Genomic DNA, 19447 nt, shown 5'->3' on the forward strand with positions numbered 1-19447 from the left:
AGGCTTAGTGTTTTTAGTGGGAGGAAGTGAGGTCACCAGTTAGCAGTAAATCACTTTGACCTTGGAGTACTTGGCAGGCAGGGATGGTTTTGGTTATAATAGAGGTGATCCACAAACAGACCTCTTGCAGGTGGGACCCTGCCATGAAAGTTCTTGAAAGTTCTCGCAGGTCTAGAGCCAGTAGACTTGAACCCAGTACTGAATTTAGAATAAAGACTGACAATAGTTCCTTTGTGTTTGATTCAGAGAATGAGTCACGATACAGCCAACAAGTTTCCATTTATGCTATATCTTACCAATTAAAAAGTGGTGCCTCATACAGACAGAGTGAGGCAAAGGAATTTTTTTAAACATGTAAGACCACTTTTTTAAAATTATTTTTTCTTGAACTTATCATTTTTGTGTCTCATTGTTCTAAAAATTCATATTCAGCTTTCAAAGGAGGTTTGAAGAAACTTTGTTGGAAGAGTTAAGGCTGTTATTGGGTTGTGATAACCCCAAAGGCGAAAAAAGATCAAAGAGACATTTTGGTTGGGATAACTGAAACAGCCCCCCAAAATGCTTGGATCAGTCTCCATGCGTCAATTAATTATGTACAACATACAACATGCCTGGGCAGGAGCTGTAACCTGTCATCAGACTCATTTTGATGGGAGCTGGCACTGGAACAATTTCAAGAATGTGCTTGCTTCACAAGTTCCCATTGTAATGAGGCTATTGTTTAATTGAGCGTACAATTGGCAACTCTTGTGGACTAATATGGCAGTGAGTACATAAGGTGATGCAACAAACCCCACAGGTACAACTAACCCTCTCTGCCCTTGGAATATTTACTGGGCCAACTGGCATCCCCAAAGGCACTGTGAAGGCAGAAAAACCCGCAGTTACAATCTGGTACACGCAGTGTTTGTTCTGCCCTGATACCCCAGATGTGGTGTTGACTTGCTGTTTATGCTTGCATGGTCCATTGCAGACTGCTGAGTGCCGCTGGCTTCATTTTACCCACTTACTGGATGGCACATCGTCAAAAGTCACTGTGGAGTATTGCATTCGTTGTGTTTAAGATCAACTGTGGCTGTTAGCCTTCCTCTCTTTTTAGAGTCTTTTGGGACCAGATTTTCCTCAGTACAAGCAGAAGTTCTGGCCATCTGAGACAAGTGAGTGATTCTTGTTAAACCTCACATAATTCAAGCAGACAATATACTACAACTAGCAAAGAGGTGCCACTATAGTTGATCTCATCCATGATCTCAAGCATCTTCCAGCTATCAATAGATCAAGATTGTGTTCGGATTTGAGTTCTACACAGTGCTGGGAATAAACAATGTGGCGGGGAGCTTCAGTTCTGTTGGCAGTTTTTGCAACAGTCAGTGGTGAGTTATCTGTTTCTATTCACAGTTTTTGTGTGCTTGTTTGCAAAACAATGTGCATGTTTTGCTTACAACTGAGTTAAAGTTGTAGTACTTGTTTTATGTATTTTGTTTATCTTGAATGTTTGCTGTTTAGATTTTGCACTAAAATTATTGCATACAGGCAAGTAAGTACTGAAGTATGTTAACAGACTGCCTTGAAATTAGAATGTAAATGGTACGTGTATCTAAAGACATGAATGATGTAATGTGTATTCCTACTTGTTTATTTGTATGTGCCAAAGTTCCTGTGGGAATAGGAATGGATGTTTCCTCATGAGTGTCCTCTTGCTAGTTGCCTGTGTTCAAATGCATGACTAAATACCTGCTTTTCTTTCATCTGAGGTTTCTGCCATTCTGGCCCATGTTCTAAGTTAACATTATGAATTAGATATGAAATTGGGAATGGAATTAGGAATAAATGTAGCCAACTTGAAGCTGTTTTATTTTCTTTTGACGGGGTAAAAACTAAAAGTTTAAAAGTGTAATGGCAATAAATTTTTCTTTGACAGTGGTTTCTTGGCAACTTGTACTCCTCATCAATGTATGAAAACTATTTTGCGCCCATGTTTGGTTGAATGCATTAAAAATGCACATAGTTGACATTAGTCTTGCTTTCCTGAACAACTGAGGGTGCTGTTGCTGTTAAGTCATCAAGGGAAGATAAAGCTCAGTGCATAGGTTTTTCTGTTCCAACTGTAAACCCAGAACTTCAGTTAAAATATTTCTGAGAAAGGCTTGATTGCCTGATTATTGCTATGTACTTAAAAACAATGAATCACTATAGAAAATTTAGCCCAGCGAAAGCTAATAAAAAAATCCTGAATTTTTTGGATGACATCACAGTTTTGCTCATGGATATGGAAATATTCAATAATTCATTAGCATAAATCCGTTAGGCAGTAAAATACCCTTTGATATACCAGTAGTGGAACAAAAATTGAAAATTACATTAACTGACAGGCAAAGGTGCATTTTGGAGGTTTATATTAGTTTTTTATTGCAGCTACCCTTGAAGGGTTTGGTTATGTTGTTCTTGTCAACTCTATCAGTGCATGTTAGCAATAAGCCACTTGCAAGTTAAATTTGAATAAAATCTGGTACATTGTGTTATCTGATTGTATAGAAATGTAACAATTTGAATTCCCCAGCTTAAAGAAACTGTTACTATACCTCGTGATTCAGGGCAAGCTTTTGCATAGCGACCACCATCTCTGCAATGGACTCATTTCCTTTGTGTCGTTCCTATCCATTGAGAACAGTGTATAGTTGCAAGGCGTCTCTTATGTAACTAAGCAAAAGCTTGCCCCGAATCACGAGGTATAGCAACAGTGGTTTTAGTATGGAGAATTCAAGTCATTATGTTCACGTGAATTTAAAGAACTCTTGCCATATTGGCAACTGCTTAATTGTGAGCATAAAAAGTTGGTACCATCTGTTCAGTGACCTGCATGTCTTCTGTGTGCTGTTTGCAGCTATACATGGATTTCACAGACGAGAAATCCTCTGGCGGAACCTTTAATTGCAGCATTTCTTTATCATTTTTTCAGAGACATATTCATTCCCTCCTTGACCACAGCTGTATGTGTTATACAACATGAGGTAACCATCGCCCATGAAACTTTTTTCATAACCAAGAATGTGGTTGGTCAGTACACTGATTGGTGGATGGGGGGAAGCAATGGGAACCAAATTTTGTTTTTGAAATGTATCAAAATAAAGGCAATTTGGGTTGACTGTCATTTCCGTTCCTTCATGTATTGTGTGAAAATCCTGCAATTGTGGCCTCACCTTGAGAAAGGTTAAACTACTTGCATCTGATTTTGACCACAGCTGGAAAGAACACATTTATCTACAGTATGGGTAATGCATGAAGATGTTACTGATAGAATGTCATGGCCACCACAGCACATGTGGTATTTCTTGACTTTGCGTAGTAATTTAAGCCATGGTTCAGACATGGCCAAATTCTCAAATCTGTCAGTCCCCCCCCCAAAAAAAGAAAAAATTAATGGTCCTGGATCTGCCCTTGAGTACACTATATCCTTTGATAAGTGCAGATTAGTTGTGTGGAGCTACCAGTGCTAGGTGTTTGCTAATTACTTTCACATGTGTTTGATTTGACCCTGGTGGCAAGCAACCAGGATGTTTATTATCAACACCTGTGCAACACCTGTTTCATGCTGGGGATTCTTAAGATTCCTTTGAACAGCCAACAAGAAAAGAGACTCCAGTCACCTTTAAAGCCTTTTTATTTCATTATTACATGGTTATTGTTTGTAAGCAGGAAGTTAAAAGGTTTATCTATAAGATCGTATTTCCCAACAGCCATTTCACTTCAAGTTGCTTGTAACTGAGTAAGTAAGGCTTTTAAAGATTTACAATTTCTTAAGGCCATAAAACATGTGAATAAAGTTACTCTGGACCTTTGCAAAGCGGGGACCATTGCAGTTAAAGCTTCTTCACATATTTCTGCTCTTACTCTAAGTGGAAATTAACAGCCTGTTTTTAATATGTACTAGCAAGGGCAGCCCTTTGGTAGGAATTCATTGTGTATGTGCACAGGTTCATGCATACATGTGTTTGGCATGGGACATGTTGGGCACAAGCAACCAATTCCTGTTTATTATTGTTAGGTCTTTGCACAGGTTCACCAGACCTCGCATGCACAAGCCTAGCTGAAAACTTCCCACCATCTGGCCTTGTCTTTGCCAGTTAGGGTATAACTCAACTTGGGGCAGATAAACCCATTTCAATTTTGACAAATCTCATGGACCATCCTGGACCTAATGAAGCAGCACTTTAATTAAGGCTGTAGTGTTGTGTTGTGAACATCTGTAGGACCACAGATGAAACTACGTCTTGAAAAAATCTCCCATGGTGTTAATCTTGTAGAGCTTTTCAGTTGAAAGTAAATCTTTGAAAGTCTCCCAAGGGGCCAATTTTGTAGAGCTTCTCAGATGAAACTAAATCTCCGAAAAATCTCCCATGGGGCCAATTGTGTAGAGCTTTTCAACTCAAAAATTTACTGTGCTGTACATGTACATGTACTTATGTGTAGCACAAATCAAGTTCCCTACAAAAATGCCATGCTGTTCATGTTGCGTAAAAGTGGCTGGTTCAACACTGCTTCATTCTTAGCTCGTGAATTCACCAAGCAGTGTTATCTGCTTAGCAGAAAAGAGGTCTTTGCTCTTTAGACTAGTGTATTCACAGTACATCTAAGAAAAGGGTGACTGCAGTGCACTTTCTTTAATACATACCTTAAAAATGCACCTTTGTTTCTTGAACCTCAGTTTTGATTTTATGTCACTATTTTAAGGTACCCCGTATTTTGCAGCCTTTGGTTTATATGCTAATATTTCCATATTCATGAGAAAAACTGTGATGTCATTCTGCAAAGGAAACCTGAGTGTTGCATTAGTTTGTGAAAAGTTTGGTCAATTTTTAGAACAAAAATTGAAAAGAAGGTTATAATATGCATTTCCAATTTTTATGTTGAAAAAAATGCATTGTGTAAATGCTGATTTCACTCTGCAAAGCGTAGAGTATTCAGATCTACAAGACTGCAGACAATTGTCTTCAGAATTTAAGGATATTGACAGATCTTCCCAGAATTTCCTGAAAAGTATTCCAAGCAGAACTAAAAATAAAAAAGCTGGGTTGTTTTTCCTCCTTATAATTACTTCATGGAAACACAGCTGTTAGGATTTTATTACCCCAACTGCTAGTTCTCACAACTGATTTGTTACATGTACCATGATGTACCAGGGTACTATAGCGTCAGCTAGTAAATGTCTGGGTTTTCCAAGAAATTTTGGGGGCTTCTCTGTAGGTAATGGACATGTCACTTTCCCTGACTTGTAATCAATTCCAGCCAGTAACAGAATGTTTCCATTAAGTTGTGTTGCTTTAACTTGTTTGTGCACAAATATGTATTTGACAAGAGTGATTTTTGAAAAGAATCGTTTGAAATTAGAATACCCAAGGCTTACACAGTTCAGAGAAAGGACTGAGGTAATGCTATAGCATAGTGGGATTCAGAATTTCCAAGTTTTTGCATTTTGTTGATTGACCATATCAATTTATCCCCGCAGTACACATTATCGCTTGCATTAAAAGAAGGATCTTGTAATAAATATGTGTAAACTGTGGTTGTTGGGTTAATGGTAAAGGTTTTGTCAAGGTTTGGCCGATTCTAATACCATAGGTTGTGAAGTTGTTTAACTTTGTTGGATTGAGGAAAAATGTGTAGGGTGATAGTGCTGGATTTTATTTTGAGTGGGAACACTCCGTGAAGTGACTGGCTTGTGGTACCCCATGTTGGACTGTACTTGATCTTGTCAGGCTTGGTACTACTGCTGTGCAAGTCACCCGTGGACAGCAGAGGCCTATTCATACCAAATAACTCAAAGTTCAACACTCCAAACAGGCTGAAATTTCTGTCCAGTCGCACACATGTACCAGTAATTTCTTTGTAGATCTATACAAGTTGTATCTATTGAATTTTGTGAGGTTCAGTACTGTTTCTAGTGCGGAGTTAGGGTTAACATGTTTGTGATACCCGCTAGTCTTCCAATCCAAACAAGCCAGCTGCCTTGACAAACTCTATAGTTGGATGAGTGTACCTGCACAAGTAAGCAGTGGGTTGTGGATTGAGTCCCACCCATGTAAGCTTAATAACTGTTTCACTATTTAAGTATACATTGGTGCAGATAAAACAGCCAACGTAAAATTAAACGAGCTACTGGCTTTAAATTCAGCTGTGCAACTGCAGCATTCTATCTCCATCTGCTGTGATGATGGGGCAGAGTATGCCAATTCAGAGCAGACCTGCAGTGGAATCGACATCAAGGCCATCCCCAGCAACTTGCAGCTGCTGGAGGAGGAAGACATCAAGGACTGCTATGTTGTGATGCGAGCCTGCTGCGTCAAGGAACTCCAGAGGGACATGTGCATCAGTGGGCTGTCCACCCGAGCTAATATTGGGAGCTGTGATCGCATCCTGGGAGATGAATGTGCCTCCATCGAAAAGGTGACTGACTGAAAGTATTCTGGTCAAACATGATATCTACTCCTACACACATCTCTGTATCCTTACAAAATATCAGTGGGAAAGGTTGAGTTGTGACTTTTTTTTAGGTTGGAAGTAAGTTATATTTGTTTTCTCTTCATGGTAGGCAAATCACAAAAAAATATAAAGAATACAAATAAAGAAATCAAGCCAAGAATAGGTTACAAACCCAAAAAGTATAAACTTGTGTCTGGCATGCCATTTAGAACATGCATTATAAAAATACAAAACAAAAACAAGATGCCATTCGGAAACCTAGGGTATAATTTGTATGTAGAAATTATAAATGTAGACTCAGATTGTGTCATGTGAAGTCAGGGCAGAAGGAGGAAAAAAGTTAGCTTAATTTATTTGTGTTTCAAGACTTAAGATGTTGTATTTCTGTGGTCACCTGTTCTCGATTTTACAAGATCACAGCACTTTAATTCAAAACAAACCTTCAAAATTCTTCAAAAAGAACTAAACAGAAATTTATCTTTTCCATGTTCATTGTAGTCTGCCCCTTTTATGTTCATATACATTGTTTGAGCAAATTGATTGGATGATGAAACATTGTATTGATTGCTCTTGTCAAAAACCTTTTGCTATTGTCAGAATGAGAGTTCACAGTATGTACATGTAGGTCCACAAATATCTCCTACAACTTGGACTTACTCATTAATCTTTTTTGTGATTTCTCTTCTGTGATAGACATGCTGTGAGTGCTGTGAGCTTGGCTTGAAGGCTTTTCAGGAGTCAGCCCCATGCGAGGGAACTGATCTTGGCACAGAGTGTGACCTTGCATTCAGGGAATGTTGCCAAATGGCAAGCAGTGCCAATGACAGTAAGTTCTTCTTGGGTGCAGAGAGGAAAATAAACTCAAATCCAACAAAGCAACCTTTTTTTGGATGTGCCAGAAATTCTGGTGGTGGCTGTGTGGATGGGACATTGTGTCAAAAATGGTTCATAATTTCTTGAACTTTGGGGTTTTTTTTCAGCATTTCCGTATTTATGTCCGTTTTCAACCCTGGTCTGCACTACACCATGGGGAAGATCTCTTTTCCAATAAAATGTAGACATGCCCCAAGATGAACCAGATCTTTTTCAAGAAAATGTATAATGTTGACCCAAATGTGATTTTTGTGTACACTTCTTTGTAACTGTTGAATCTGTAGTTGATAAATGTTTTTTTCTTGTTTGATTTAATTCACAATTGCCAGCTTTAAAGTTGTATTAAAGTTGTTATGAAAAATGAAACTTTTACAGCCAAAACCAGAAACCAAAGAAAAAAAAACTATGTATACCTACAGTACATAGCCCCTATGTTTTCAATGTACGGTTAGCACAACTAATAAGTTTTTGTTTGGTGGTTGAATTTCTTGAGCCTACACACCTTTCCAGAAACTTTTACAGCCTGGGTTTGGGAGAAGGGGGCCTTTAGGGAATCATATAGGGGATTACATAGACTTCAGGTATTTTGGGGAGAAAGGTCTCGTGTCAGTACCATGGAGATGTTGGTAACTGATGTCATGTTTTTGCACTCCCAGTGGATGAATGCACCCTTGCCAGGGAGAACAACCAGCGACTCTGCAGTGCCAAGTGTGTCAATGTGATTGGCAGCTTTGTCTGTGAGTGTCCAGTGGGCTACATTCTAGCAGCATCGGACAACATGACATGTATCAGAGGTAATGGTAACTGTACACCAAGATTTAAATAGGATTCTCCCCAGCTGGAAAGTTACCCAGAATTCATTTCCTGTGTTCACCAACTCCATCACAGTGTTTTTATACAAGTGCTTTTTGGTGCAGAAGTAGTTATTTTGAGTGACGTCCACAGAGGCAAATGTTTTTAAGTCTAAATGCTTAGGATATTTGATCAAACCCCTACGAACCATCTGTGCCCATCTGTTGATACATGTAATCAATCTCATGATCTCTTTTGAGTTAGCTGTGTCTGTGCAAAAACCCTGGTCTGTTTTCTTGTATATTGTCAGGCTTTGCATGAATTAATTGGCTGCAGGTGGTAATAACTCACACATCTGTGGGCTGCACCTGCTAGTTGGAGGTTTAGATACACATGAATTTCCTAGCCATAACTAATTTCCTCAAAATATGCAGGGCCTGAAGTTTCAATCACAGCAGAATTAGAGAAAGATTCTGCTAGGATCGAAACATGTCTCAAAGGCCTGTGAGAAAGATTCTGCTTGGATCGAAACGTCAGGCCCTCCATATTTTGAGATTTGTATTTTAGGTCAGTTTTGTGTTACATAACTAATTAATTCAGATGAAGCTTCATTTTCAACGTACCAACCATGCTATATTAACCCTATTTTATGTACGTCTTTAATAATAATAAAATGCATATGTAAACACGCGTTGTATTGCAGTACTGAACATACCCCAGGTTTGCAAAGTTATGTGCATGCTCCACACCAGACCTGGTGACAAGGAGTCCAATTGTGTATCACCTTAGTAGATGTTTTCGTTTGATAAAAGGAATGATTTTTCTGGTATTCATCCTTGCTGAAGGCAGCAAATATGGAGTGTGGCCTAAAAGGCAGCAAATATGGAGTGTGGCCTAAAAGGCAGCAAATATGGAGTGTGGCCTAACTGTGGAGCATATTAAGCAGCAACTTTATCACATTATGTTAATCAGTGTACAGTATTTTGTAACATGCATGTATTGATCTTATCATCTTATTTCGCTTCTTCAGACAGCTCTGCTCGCACATACATATTTGTATGACTTGTAATTTCTATTTGGTTATTTCTTGGTCTGTCAAGAACCAGGTGATATCACTAATCCATGTGAGTCATCTCTTTGTGAGCAACGCTGCCAGCCCAATGGTAGCTCATATGTGTGTTCCTGTGAGGCAGGATATGAACTACTAGAAGACGGTTACAGTTGTCATGGTGAGTGGATAGTGCTTTGAAGCTTTTAATGTCCATTTCAACTTGAGATCCAAGATCCGAGATCCAAGCGTGTAATTTACTTTGAACAAGACTTAAATCAGTGGACTGCAACTTTTTTGCCGATACAAGGCTTACTGATGGGCAAGAGAACCAAAGGTTGCCCAAACCCTCATACGCATGCATGCAATGCACCAGTAGCTTACAGGTTAAGTTAATATGCTGTGTTTATGTAACAAAAGTGAGATGCGATGTTGAGAACAGTTCTGTATTTCTTATAGATGCCTCCAGTCCATTGCTGGCATGTATGTTTGCCAACTGTGATTATGGCTGCCGCACTATTGATGCATCGTCCTATGAGTGCTACTGCGACACAGGTTATGATTTAGACACAGACGGAACAACATGCATCGGTGAGTTGATTGCTCGACCAGCGAAGAATCTTTCGCAGATCTTAAATGACACTTTTCTTCAGACCTTGGTTATCTTTCACTTTAGGCCCAAAAAAATAAATCTCCGGTTTCTGGTCAGGAGCTGGATCCAAAAGTGGTCAGGTGATACTTTTTTTTTTTTTTAACCCTCACTTTTTTTTCACCCTCACTTTTTTTCTGGAAATGATGTACGTACAACAAGTGATCTCCATCGCAACTGCATGCACATGTTTCACTGGCTGCTCCCAACACTAAAAGGGAATGGGCCCCGCACTGTTTAAACGGATTTTAAGCGTGTACGTTTACACAGGACTTAAGAGCACCTCACTTGTCTAGTTCCCAAATGTAAATGTAAAATACAGAAATGACATCATCTGACAAAGAGTGTTCGAATAAATGCTTTGAAAACTAAAGGGACCCTTAACCCTAGCTATTACTCAACCATACCCCAACAAAAATGTGTCAAAATTACGCAGTAGCAGGATTCAAGTTGATCAACCAAGTGTGGCAGATTTTAGACATTGTGTTATACCAAATACAAACTTTTTTATTTTGCCAACGTGCACGTCTACGCCGATTCGCATGCTGACCAGAAACCAGAGACTAATTTTTTTTACTATTATTGTTTTGTTTTTTTTCCCAAAGTGAACATTTATATGTACCTCTTAGGTAAATATAGTGTGGTACTGTTTTAAATTTATAAACTCCTCAGACAGTTTGCCGATTGCTGTTGGTCAACAGCCTGTAACTTGTTTGGTTATCAACAGATGACAAAAACTACGCACTGATTTTGAACACTTCCTTAGTTTCACACAACCAGGTTCATTATTAAAGTACAGGAATATAAGGTAGGGCCATGCTGTCCCTTTTGTATTCATGTGTTTTTAATGAACCTACATGTAGATCCATCACTGGTTTCATGCACAATTTTGAATCTTATTCCATGAACTCTAAACCACTTACATGATAATTAGTGGCAATAATGTGTAGGCATTTGCAATTCAACCAATAGGTCAGTATTTCAGACAGTCAGTATTTCACTCTAAATCATGTAAATTGTGCTCCGTAGTGCCCCTACACAACTTTCCGTATAGACAGAATATAGGAGATGCTATTATTGCACTCATGAGGCACACACACACCATAGGTATGGCCAGAGAGGTGTTTGACAAAACATGATGAGATGAAACTGATGAAGAAAATCGTTAGGTAATAATGATTTTTGACTTTTTGATGTGACTTTTTGTATGATGAAGATATTTATGAACAGGATTAAAATTATGATTTACACAAGTTTGTTTAAACCTGGCTTCAGGTCTGGTGCCAGTAATGAATTTCACTTTTGGTTCTGTCAGTTATTGTTGCTAGGCTCCAATCTAGTTTAAAATGAACTAGTTTAAAAAGTAAGCGAGAATGTTTGCGGGTACATCAAGTGGAATCAATCTCTTATATCAGAGTGGTGGTTCGCAGAGGAACCAGTGAGTGTAAACTGTTTCGACCAGGATGTTCCGGTCATCCCCAGGAGAGACCAGAGCATCCTTGTCAAAATGTTGAGTTTACACTCACTGGTTGTACTCAGAGCCAGCACTGACAGAAGAGATCGATTTCACTTGGTGTACCCACAAATCTCTCTTAGTCTAGCCTCCACCATGCAAAGTTTCAAAACTGCTACACCCTGTACATCACAGGTGAATTCCCTTTAACCACACTTGTAAGGAAAACATTCTTTGTGCCTTTCGTGCAGTTCAAGAATATAATGAAAATTGATTTTTTTTTTACAACATGGAATTTTCTCAGGTTTGGGGGACTGATTACTGATAACATATATACATCCAAAATATGGCTTCAAGATTTAGAACCTGATGTGTTTCTTAAGTGGTTAGCTTTCGCTCCAATGTGTACTTTTGGTTGTCATGATTATTGAATGATGACTTCTCACAGACATCAATGAGTGTCAAGAGGTAGCCGGCGTCTGCCCTTCGGGCCATACATGTACCAACATTCCTGGCTCATATACATGCATTCGGAAATGCACTACTGGACTGGCTTACAATGTTGACTCCTCTAGATGTGAAGGTACACTCCACTTGTTGCCATTGGCCTTGCCAGCCTAAACAGCCTATCAACACTTAAGCTTCTGATGCAATAATGCTAAGTAACAGTGCTTTTGTATCAAACCATCAAACGTGTCAGCTGGTTCTGTGCTATTCTCAAGCATTAATGCTTTATTAACCAAAAAAAGTAAGCAGTGTCATCCATAACACTGGCAGTCTCTGACTGAAGTATAAAGGAAATTACAACAATTACAAATACTAACTAATATGCTTCATAAGATATATGACCTGCTCTGTATATTTCCTTATGTTAAACCTTTTGTCAGTTTACTAAGATACCAAAAAGTGCTCAAAATGTAGGTTTTTCATTTTATGGGGTTTTGATTCTCCAGTTGTATGAATAAAATACTTTTGTTTTTGCATTTCTTTAAGGACACTTTAAATTTTCACCTTAATCTAATGTTGCAGTAATTGTCCATGCTCAGTCCTAATCATTGCAGGTATCATTAACCACTTCAGAATTACTTGCACACACACACATTTACCTTCCATGCCTATTGTTGACACTCTTTTGTTTTTGTGCAGTTAAGAAAACTAGGTGAAAACACAAATTTTTTTGAACTGTGAACACTGTTTTGAGCTGTATGGTTTTTAGCTGTTTCGGGCACCGGCCAAAACAGCATTTGTTTTCGTTAAATTTGTTTCTTATTTTTACTTCCTCTTCCACCGGAAATACCATAGCATACTATGGATTTTCTTTATTTGTGGGACTTTGGCTTTAAAACATTGCCAATTTTCTTCTATTCTGGTAGATACTTGAATCATCATTCGAAGATGTTTGTCGAAGAATAACATCATCATGACCTCAACACGTGATTTATTGTAGAATTTAGAATTTTGTACACAGATTTTCAAAGAATTTTTTGGTCTCTAGCAAACCTGCACCTTCATCAAAGCCAAGCAAAGCGACATCATCAGGTGTCAAATTACAAGCACTTAACTTCTATTTATATTAACTTATCAAAAAGTCTGTCTAAAATTAACCGTGACATTCCGTGATAGTATAGGTTTTCCCGCCCAACTTTTTAAAATTGGCACTCCAAGTAACGTTAAGCTCATTCAATTTAACACAAAATCGATTGACGATCCAGATCAACATTCAGTCGGCCAAAATAATCCTTCAATTTCACTCTATGAGCATGCAATTGTAAATTCTTGTTAAATAAATCCACTGGAGTTGCTATTCAATTTAGAAAGTTGTAGGAACAGCAGTTAAATTCGCACGGTCACGGTAAGCGTAATAGGCATTCAATTTTGTGTATAGGCAAACATTTCTGACATCCGTGCAATGTTTTTCATCAAAGTCTGATGTACAAATTTGAGATGTTTTAGGTTTGAGTAGTTTATTCAAATTACATCATGAAGAAAACCTGTTTCACTGGCAGAAATATCTCTCTCATTACACTAAATATCACCTTGTTGGGAGGACCTCTTATTCTAAGAGCTGTAACACTGAAACAAGATGGCAGCAGCTCATGCTCGCTAGGCAAGAATATCTAATGTTGATCGGGGTCGTTTGATTGAAGCATTTGAGGGAAATGGCCAAGATTACTTATAACTGATAGTCAACCTTGGAATAAAGAGATCAACAGCTAGATCTATAGTTGCTACCTATTTGGAAATGGGAAGAATTCACAAACTTTCAAGAGGAGGGGCACGTCACGTGAAAATGGATGAAGATGTGAAGAATCACTTGCAGGAAATTCTCAACACCAATCCACTTCTCACCCTCCTCCAAATGAAGGCAAGCCTAAGAGCAAACCTCCCACAGAAGCCAGACGTATCTACCTCCACCATAGCCAGGGCTCTAGATGGTGTGCTGGTGACCATAAAGATTGCAGAGGATGTACCTGATGTCAGAAACTCCCCGCGTGTCCTACAGCAGTGGGTCGAGTATGCTGAATGGTTACTTGAGCATGGGGTTCTTGCTAATTGTGTGTTTATCGATGAAACTGGATATAACATCTGGACTAGGCGCTCCCAAGGTAGAGCCCCAAGAGGCATTCCAGCGAGAAGAGTTGTTCATGGGCAGCGGGGATGCAACTGTAACATCACGTTTGCAGTGTCTGGTGCCATTGGTTTGGTGCACCATCGAGTTGCTTTTGAGACTGTGACACGGGAGACATTTGAGCAGTTTCTCATTGAGACAGTGGAGGAATGCAATGCATTATTTCCTGAGGATGACAAAATCTTCCTCGTGTATGACAACGCCAGACCAAGCTGCTTTTACCATACTTACCGTTTTTGAACATGACTGAGATGGCCCACTCGGCCTTCAAAGCCGCGATGAAGAGGAGCCTTGCCCTGCCGGAGTGGAGACATGCTGGCAGCTCAGCGAGCAGGAGTCAATCTCCAACAGTGGTGATGCAACCTCCTGTGAGAGGTTGCAGTGCAAAGTATCGACGCTATAACACCTGCCAAGTGTACCCAGTGGTACAATCACTCTCAAACCTACATGCCAAGATGCTTGGCACGCCAAGAAATTGACGGCTGGAGTCTCAAGATGTATCATACAAACCAGATAGGGTAATTATGAATACTTAAGACCAAAGTCTAAGGTTTTTGTAATTTACGTGTTTATTTCTGCTTGAATCATTAATTAAAACGAGTAAAACAAATGATCACATTCTTGTTTTCTGGTTGAATAATAGTTTTTAAAAAGACAAAATATTCAATCTTTTCAGTGGTAATTTTTCAATGTTTATTCTTGTGCTGGAAGATTTAAGAAAAAATTGGTTTCATGAAATTCAAAATTTTACGCTTGAAAAGAAAGAATAACGAGACCACATTATCCCCAGGAAAACATTTAACAGAGGGAAAGTATTTACAAAGTTGAATGAAAAGGTTGGAGGTAATGAAGTTTCCGGGCAAATATCGCCAGCGATCAAGACGTTTCTGGAACTGAACGGCTAAACTCAGTCTTGTCTCCAGTATTTAGGCTACGTGTACTTTTTAAAGCTTGCATTGCGAATATCAGTGCCCATTGACGAAAATGAAAGTGAAATTAAGGTACAAATCCACCTCCCAGTCACCCAGAGCAAAATTGAATGACGCTTGTGCACAGTGAAATTGAATGACACTGTTACTAAACTGAATTTGTGAAAGTGAACTATTCAACGTCTACAAACGAAATTGAGTGCGCAAACTTTGGAAAATGAACCAAGGGAGTAATTGGCTTCACGAGATGGCTCAAATGCGAATGCATGTTCATCAATATGACTGCTGTATAGACTAATTCGGCCGGGAAAACCTATAGTAAAATAATCTTTTTTCAAGATGTATTTATATATATAATTAAAATAATTTTTTTTCCCGAAGAATTGCTTGACCATTACTTCTGGTCGGAACTGGTCCAAACCAGAAGTACTTAATAATTTAAAACTAATAATAGATGTGAAAGTACTTTCAACAGTGTTAGTCTCTGATACAATAGTATTCCTTAAATAATGTATCAGTGACGTAGTGCAAAACTCCAGCGCCCTCTGGCAAAAGGTTGAAAAAAATTCAAAAATCTATGTTGATTTATGTCTGTGGCAAAGTTTTCCACATTGGTAGATACAATGACATTAATTTTATGCCTGCAACATTTGTGCACAAATTTGGGCTGATAAAGTCATCAGACTGGAATTTATAATGAAAAAGCCTTTAATTCATAATTTATAAAATGTCAGATAATACTGTCCACCAGTGGCTTTGGTTTTGATAAAAGTGAAGATAAACATGTGACCAAGTGTAAGAGAGTGACAGTTTGTATCAGGAATCTCTCTGTTGAACAGCTTCCAAGAGAAAGCTCTTACTGATAACAGGAGTCACTTTTGAGATGACTGTTGACTGTTTCAAAGAAATTTTTGTCTGGAATCGACAAAGACAGTTTTGATCAAGGGCAAGGGAGGTTGATAAATGGAGAGAGAGAATAAGGAATAGTGTACATGCGGGCCATGTACACTATTCCCTATTCTAGCCTCCACGGATCTTGCTCACACTGACAAAAGACACTATGAAGTCTTCTACTTGGGTTTTTGTGGCTTTTGGCCATTTATTATCACACTGTCACTCCTGTCTGGCATAAATGCCAAAACACACCAAAAAAATGTGCTTCCAAAAACACTACTGCACTGGCACCATGGCAACAGGTCTCCCGGGCTGACCAGTAGGGGCCCACCACACGGCTCTACTGTGGATCCGTGCTAGTGCCTGCACTGGTCACACAGCAATGAAGCTACACCGCCCCTTCCAAGGACTCTTGTTTGTCCCTGAATAAGGCAGTGAGCACCAGCGACTAGGTGCCTGCAGAGGTCCGATCCACTGGCACTGGCGTCTTTTACTCAAAAGGGGAAAACAGAGGAAAATGCTCAACCCAACAATCATTAATCTACAAGGATGCTAAAGTAGAAATGTGGGCATCGAGGTACGTGTACCCTGCCACTTACTGCCAGTGAACTTCTTTTCACCAAATGAGTTCCTCCCGGAAACAGCTGCGGGCATCTCCAGACAATGAAGTGGTGGGGGTGCTCCAGGTGGAAGCTGTCCTCTTAGGTAGACAATTCTGCAGAAGGGGTTTCGACATCTAACTCCTCATCATCCGGTGCGCCCATCGGTGGGAGCAGCTCCAGGCAACTCCCACTGTAGATCGTCATGTTATGGGGTTAGTAATGAATTGACTGAACAGCCAATCCAGCTCAGTTCCATTTTTGTCAACCAAGCCAGCATGGCCACAGTGCGACAACTACCCGCAGGCGTTGGGTGGGTTGATACCTGTCATTACCATCCCAATTCCCATCCGTGGTTTGGTCTCCATCTCCAGTACAACTTCAGCCAAAACACAGGCAAAGAGAACACACACCAACCTTCAGGTTCCTTGTGCACAGACAAGCCATGCTTTCTTGACTCACATGTGGAGCACTGCTGCTGGCTCTGCACCACTGACTTGTTTGAGGAGCCTACTAAGTGACTTCATTCACACCGGTGTGGAGCACCTGTTCTGGCTCCACACCATTGGTTTGTGTAAGGAGCCACTGTGCTCTTTTCACTCCCATGCGGAGCACCTCTGCCGGCTCTGCACCATTGGTTTGTGTGAGGGGCAGCCACGCTCCATTCACTCCCATGCGGAGCACCTCTGCTGGCTCTGCACAATTGGTTTGTGTGAGGGGCAGCCATGCTCCATTCACTCCCATGCGGAGCACCTCTGCCGGCTCTGCACCATTGGTTTGTGTGAGGGGCAGCCATGCTCCATTCACTCCCATGCGGAGCACCTCTGCCGGCTCTGCACCATTGGTTTGTGTGAGGGGCAGCCATGCTCCATTCACTCCCATGCGGAGCACCTCTGCCGGCTCTGCACCATTGGTTTGTGTGAGGGGCAGCCATGCTCCATTCATTCCCATGCGGAGCACCTCTGCCGGCTCTGCACAATTGGTTTGTGTGAGGGGCAGCCATGCTCCATTCACTCCCATGCGGAGCACCTCTGCCGGCTCTGCACCATTGGTTTGTGTGAGGGGCAGCCATACTCCAATTCACTCCCATGCAGAACACCCCTACCGGCTCCGCACCATTGGTTTGTGTGAGGAGCCACTGTACCCCATTCACTCCCATGCAGAACACCTATTGCGGGTCCGCACCATTGTTTTGTGTGAGGAGCCAAGTGGCTTCATTCACTCCCATGCAGAGCACCCCTGCCAACTCCACACCATTGGTTTGTGTGAGGAGCCACTGTACCCCATTCACTCCTGTACGGAGCACCCCTGCCGGCTTTCAGCACATGATTGTAAGAGCCTTCAAGATATATCAGTAGAACACTAGAATGACACTATGAGCAATTCATTTTCACAGCAGATTTGTAATTTTGCTTTATTGACATCCTATGTGCAATGGTATTACAAACGATAGAAAACAATGTTAGCATGTAATAGGTGTGATTCACATTCACTCAAATAATTGTCAGTGCTTTTTAGAGTTCCATCAAAGTGTTTTTAAATTGCTGCAAATAATATCTGCTAACTGTGTAGATAATTGTTTAATTTTAAATACTACCCTTCCTTCAACTTAAGTGAAATCCCTTGTGCTTAGTGGGTCAACACCTCAGCAGTATCCCATTTTACATACAGGTACTTGAAATCATCTGACATATATAGCACCTTTTTATCTTATCTAAATTCCACCAGCATTCATGGGTAGCTCTATGAGCTTCTTTCACAGTCTTTTTCAATCAATTCCCAAAGCAGCACCAGTCCAGCTCTCCTCCTTCCTGTCAATAATATATACATTTGGGGGGGGGTACTGTTTAGCCCTGGACTTCGAAACCTACTTATGCAATTGCTTCTAAACAATTAACCAGAGTTGGTAAGAATGGAAAGTTGGTATTTGATCACTGAGAATTTACTTTTGCTTTTGTGCTCATGTAGTACATGTAATAATACAGCCTAACATAATTTGCCTGATCTTGTGCCAGATATTGATGAGTGTCAAGAGGAAAATGTCTGCCCTTTGCACAAGCAGTGCCGGAACTACATTGGAGGGTTTTACTGTGCAAGAACCAGATGTGTTGAGGGAGAGCAGATTGTGTATGGTGAGGGTAACACCATCCAGTGCCAAGGTAAGATTTGGGATGACTTTAAACTATTGTATGATTTGGATTAGTTCACAGTTCCTTCAAAACAACCTCATGAAGATTGGAATGAAAATAAATTGGACTCAGAGTTACATTGCAAGGATTGGAACTATTCTTATTACGCAAATACCTGTTTGGGCATTGGTGAGTCCAGCGTCTTCAAAAAAGGGGGAAGAACATCCCAATATGAAGGGGAAACTTGAAACTGAACAATCTGGTGAAAATATCTGTCTGAAAGCTTTTAACAACCTGCAGGAAAAAGAAAACATTGAAGACTGAGGGAGCAGGAATGCCAAGCGTACCTTTCAGAATCTGATACTCAGTAAGGCGTACCTTTCAGAATCTGATACTCAGTAAGGCGTACCTTTCAGAATCTGATACTCAGTAAGGCGTACCTTTCAGAATCTGATACTCAGTAAGGCGTACCTTTCAGAATCTGATACTCAGTAAGGGGCAAATACAAAATTGCATTTGTTCTTGTAATCATACTTTGCTTGTATCTAGATGTGGATGAGTGTGCCAGGGGTACCCATGATTGTCCAGAAGGCTTCCGTTGTGATAACTCTCATGGTAGCTTCAGATGCACTCGATCATCACCATGTGGAACTGGTTACACAGTGAATGCTTTTACTCAGCAGTGTACAGGTATGGATGCGCTGGCACAAATCATTCAATGCCAGTTATGGTTTCGGTAGACACACACGAACTACCACAGACAGCGCTGATAAATAACCACACTTCTGAAATCAGAAGAAAAAAAGCATTTTCTCCAAAGGTCCTCAAGAGACTTCAAATGAAAGATTTTTCATCACTTTGTCTTTACTTTCTGTTCAAGTTTTTGTGGCAAGGGGTCATCCATAAAGTAGATTTTAAAGTACACTTTGGGAAGGGTGGTTGCTGACATTGTGTACACCTTACATGGGGGGG

General features: G+C 40.2%; 1 protein-coding gene and 1 pseudogene across 4 annotated transcripts in view; both read left to right on the top strand.

The window, feature by feature from the left end:
* Positions 1-607: 607 nt before the first annotated feature.
* Positions 608-19447, top strand: part of LOC110974894 (uncharacterized) — a 39324-nt gene continuing 20484 nt past the window's right edge. Inside the window, exons 1-9 of one of the 4 annotated variants that reach the window (XM_087136224.1) lie at positions 608-1373; positions 6173-6444; positions 7174-7306; positions 8010-8147; positions 9246-9374; positions 9653-9784; positions 11744-11878; positions 18362-18505; positions 19025-19165. In XM_087136224.1, coding sequence (XP_086992350.1) covers positions 1325-1373; positions 6173-6444; positions 7174-7306; positions 8010-8147; positions 9246-9374; positions 9653-9784; positions 11744-11878; positions 18362-18505; positions 19025-19165 — 1273 coding nt within the window. In that variant the 5' untranslated portion in view covers positions 608-1324. The remainder of the gene's footprint in view (positions 1374-6172; positions 6445-7173; positions 7307-8009; positions 8148-9245; positions 9375-9652; positions 9785-11743; positions 11879-18361; positions 18506-19024; positions 19166-19447) is intronic. The other 3 variants (XM_022226827.2, XM_022226826.2, XM_022226828.2) reach the window with 3 other exon arrangements.
* Positions 13205-14550, top strand: LOC147799348 (uncharacterized; annotated as a pseudogene).

The sequence above is a fragment of the Acanthaster planci genome, linkage group LG04, assembly GCF_054643075.1.
Source record: "Acanthaster planci isolate LZ-2023a linkage group LG04, COTS_SCS, whole genome shotgun sequence".
In the NCBI taxonomy this organism is placed as follows: Eukaryota; Metazoa; Echinodermata; class Asteroidea; order Valvatida; family Acanthasteridae; genus Acanthaster; species Acanthaster planci.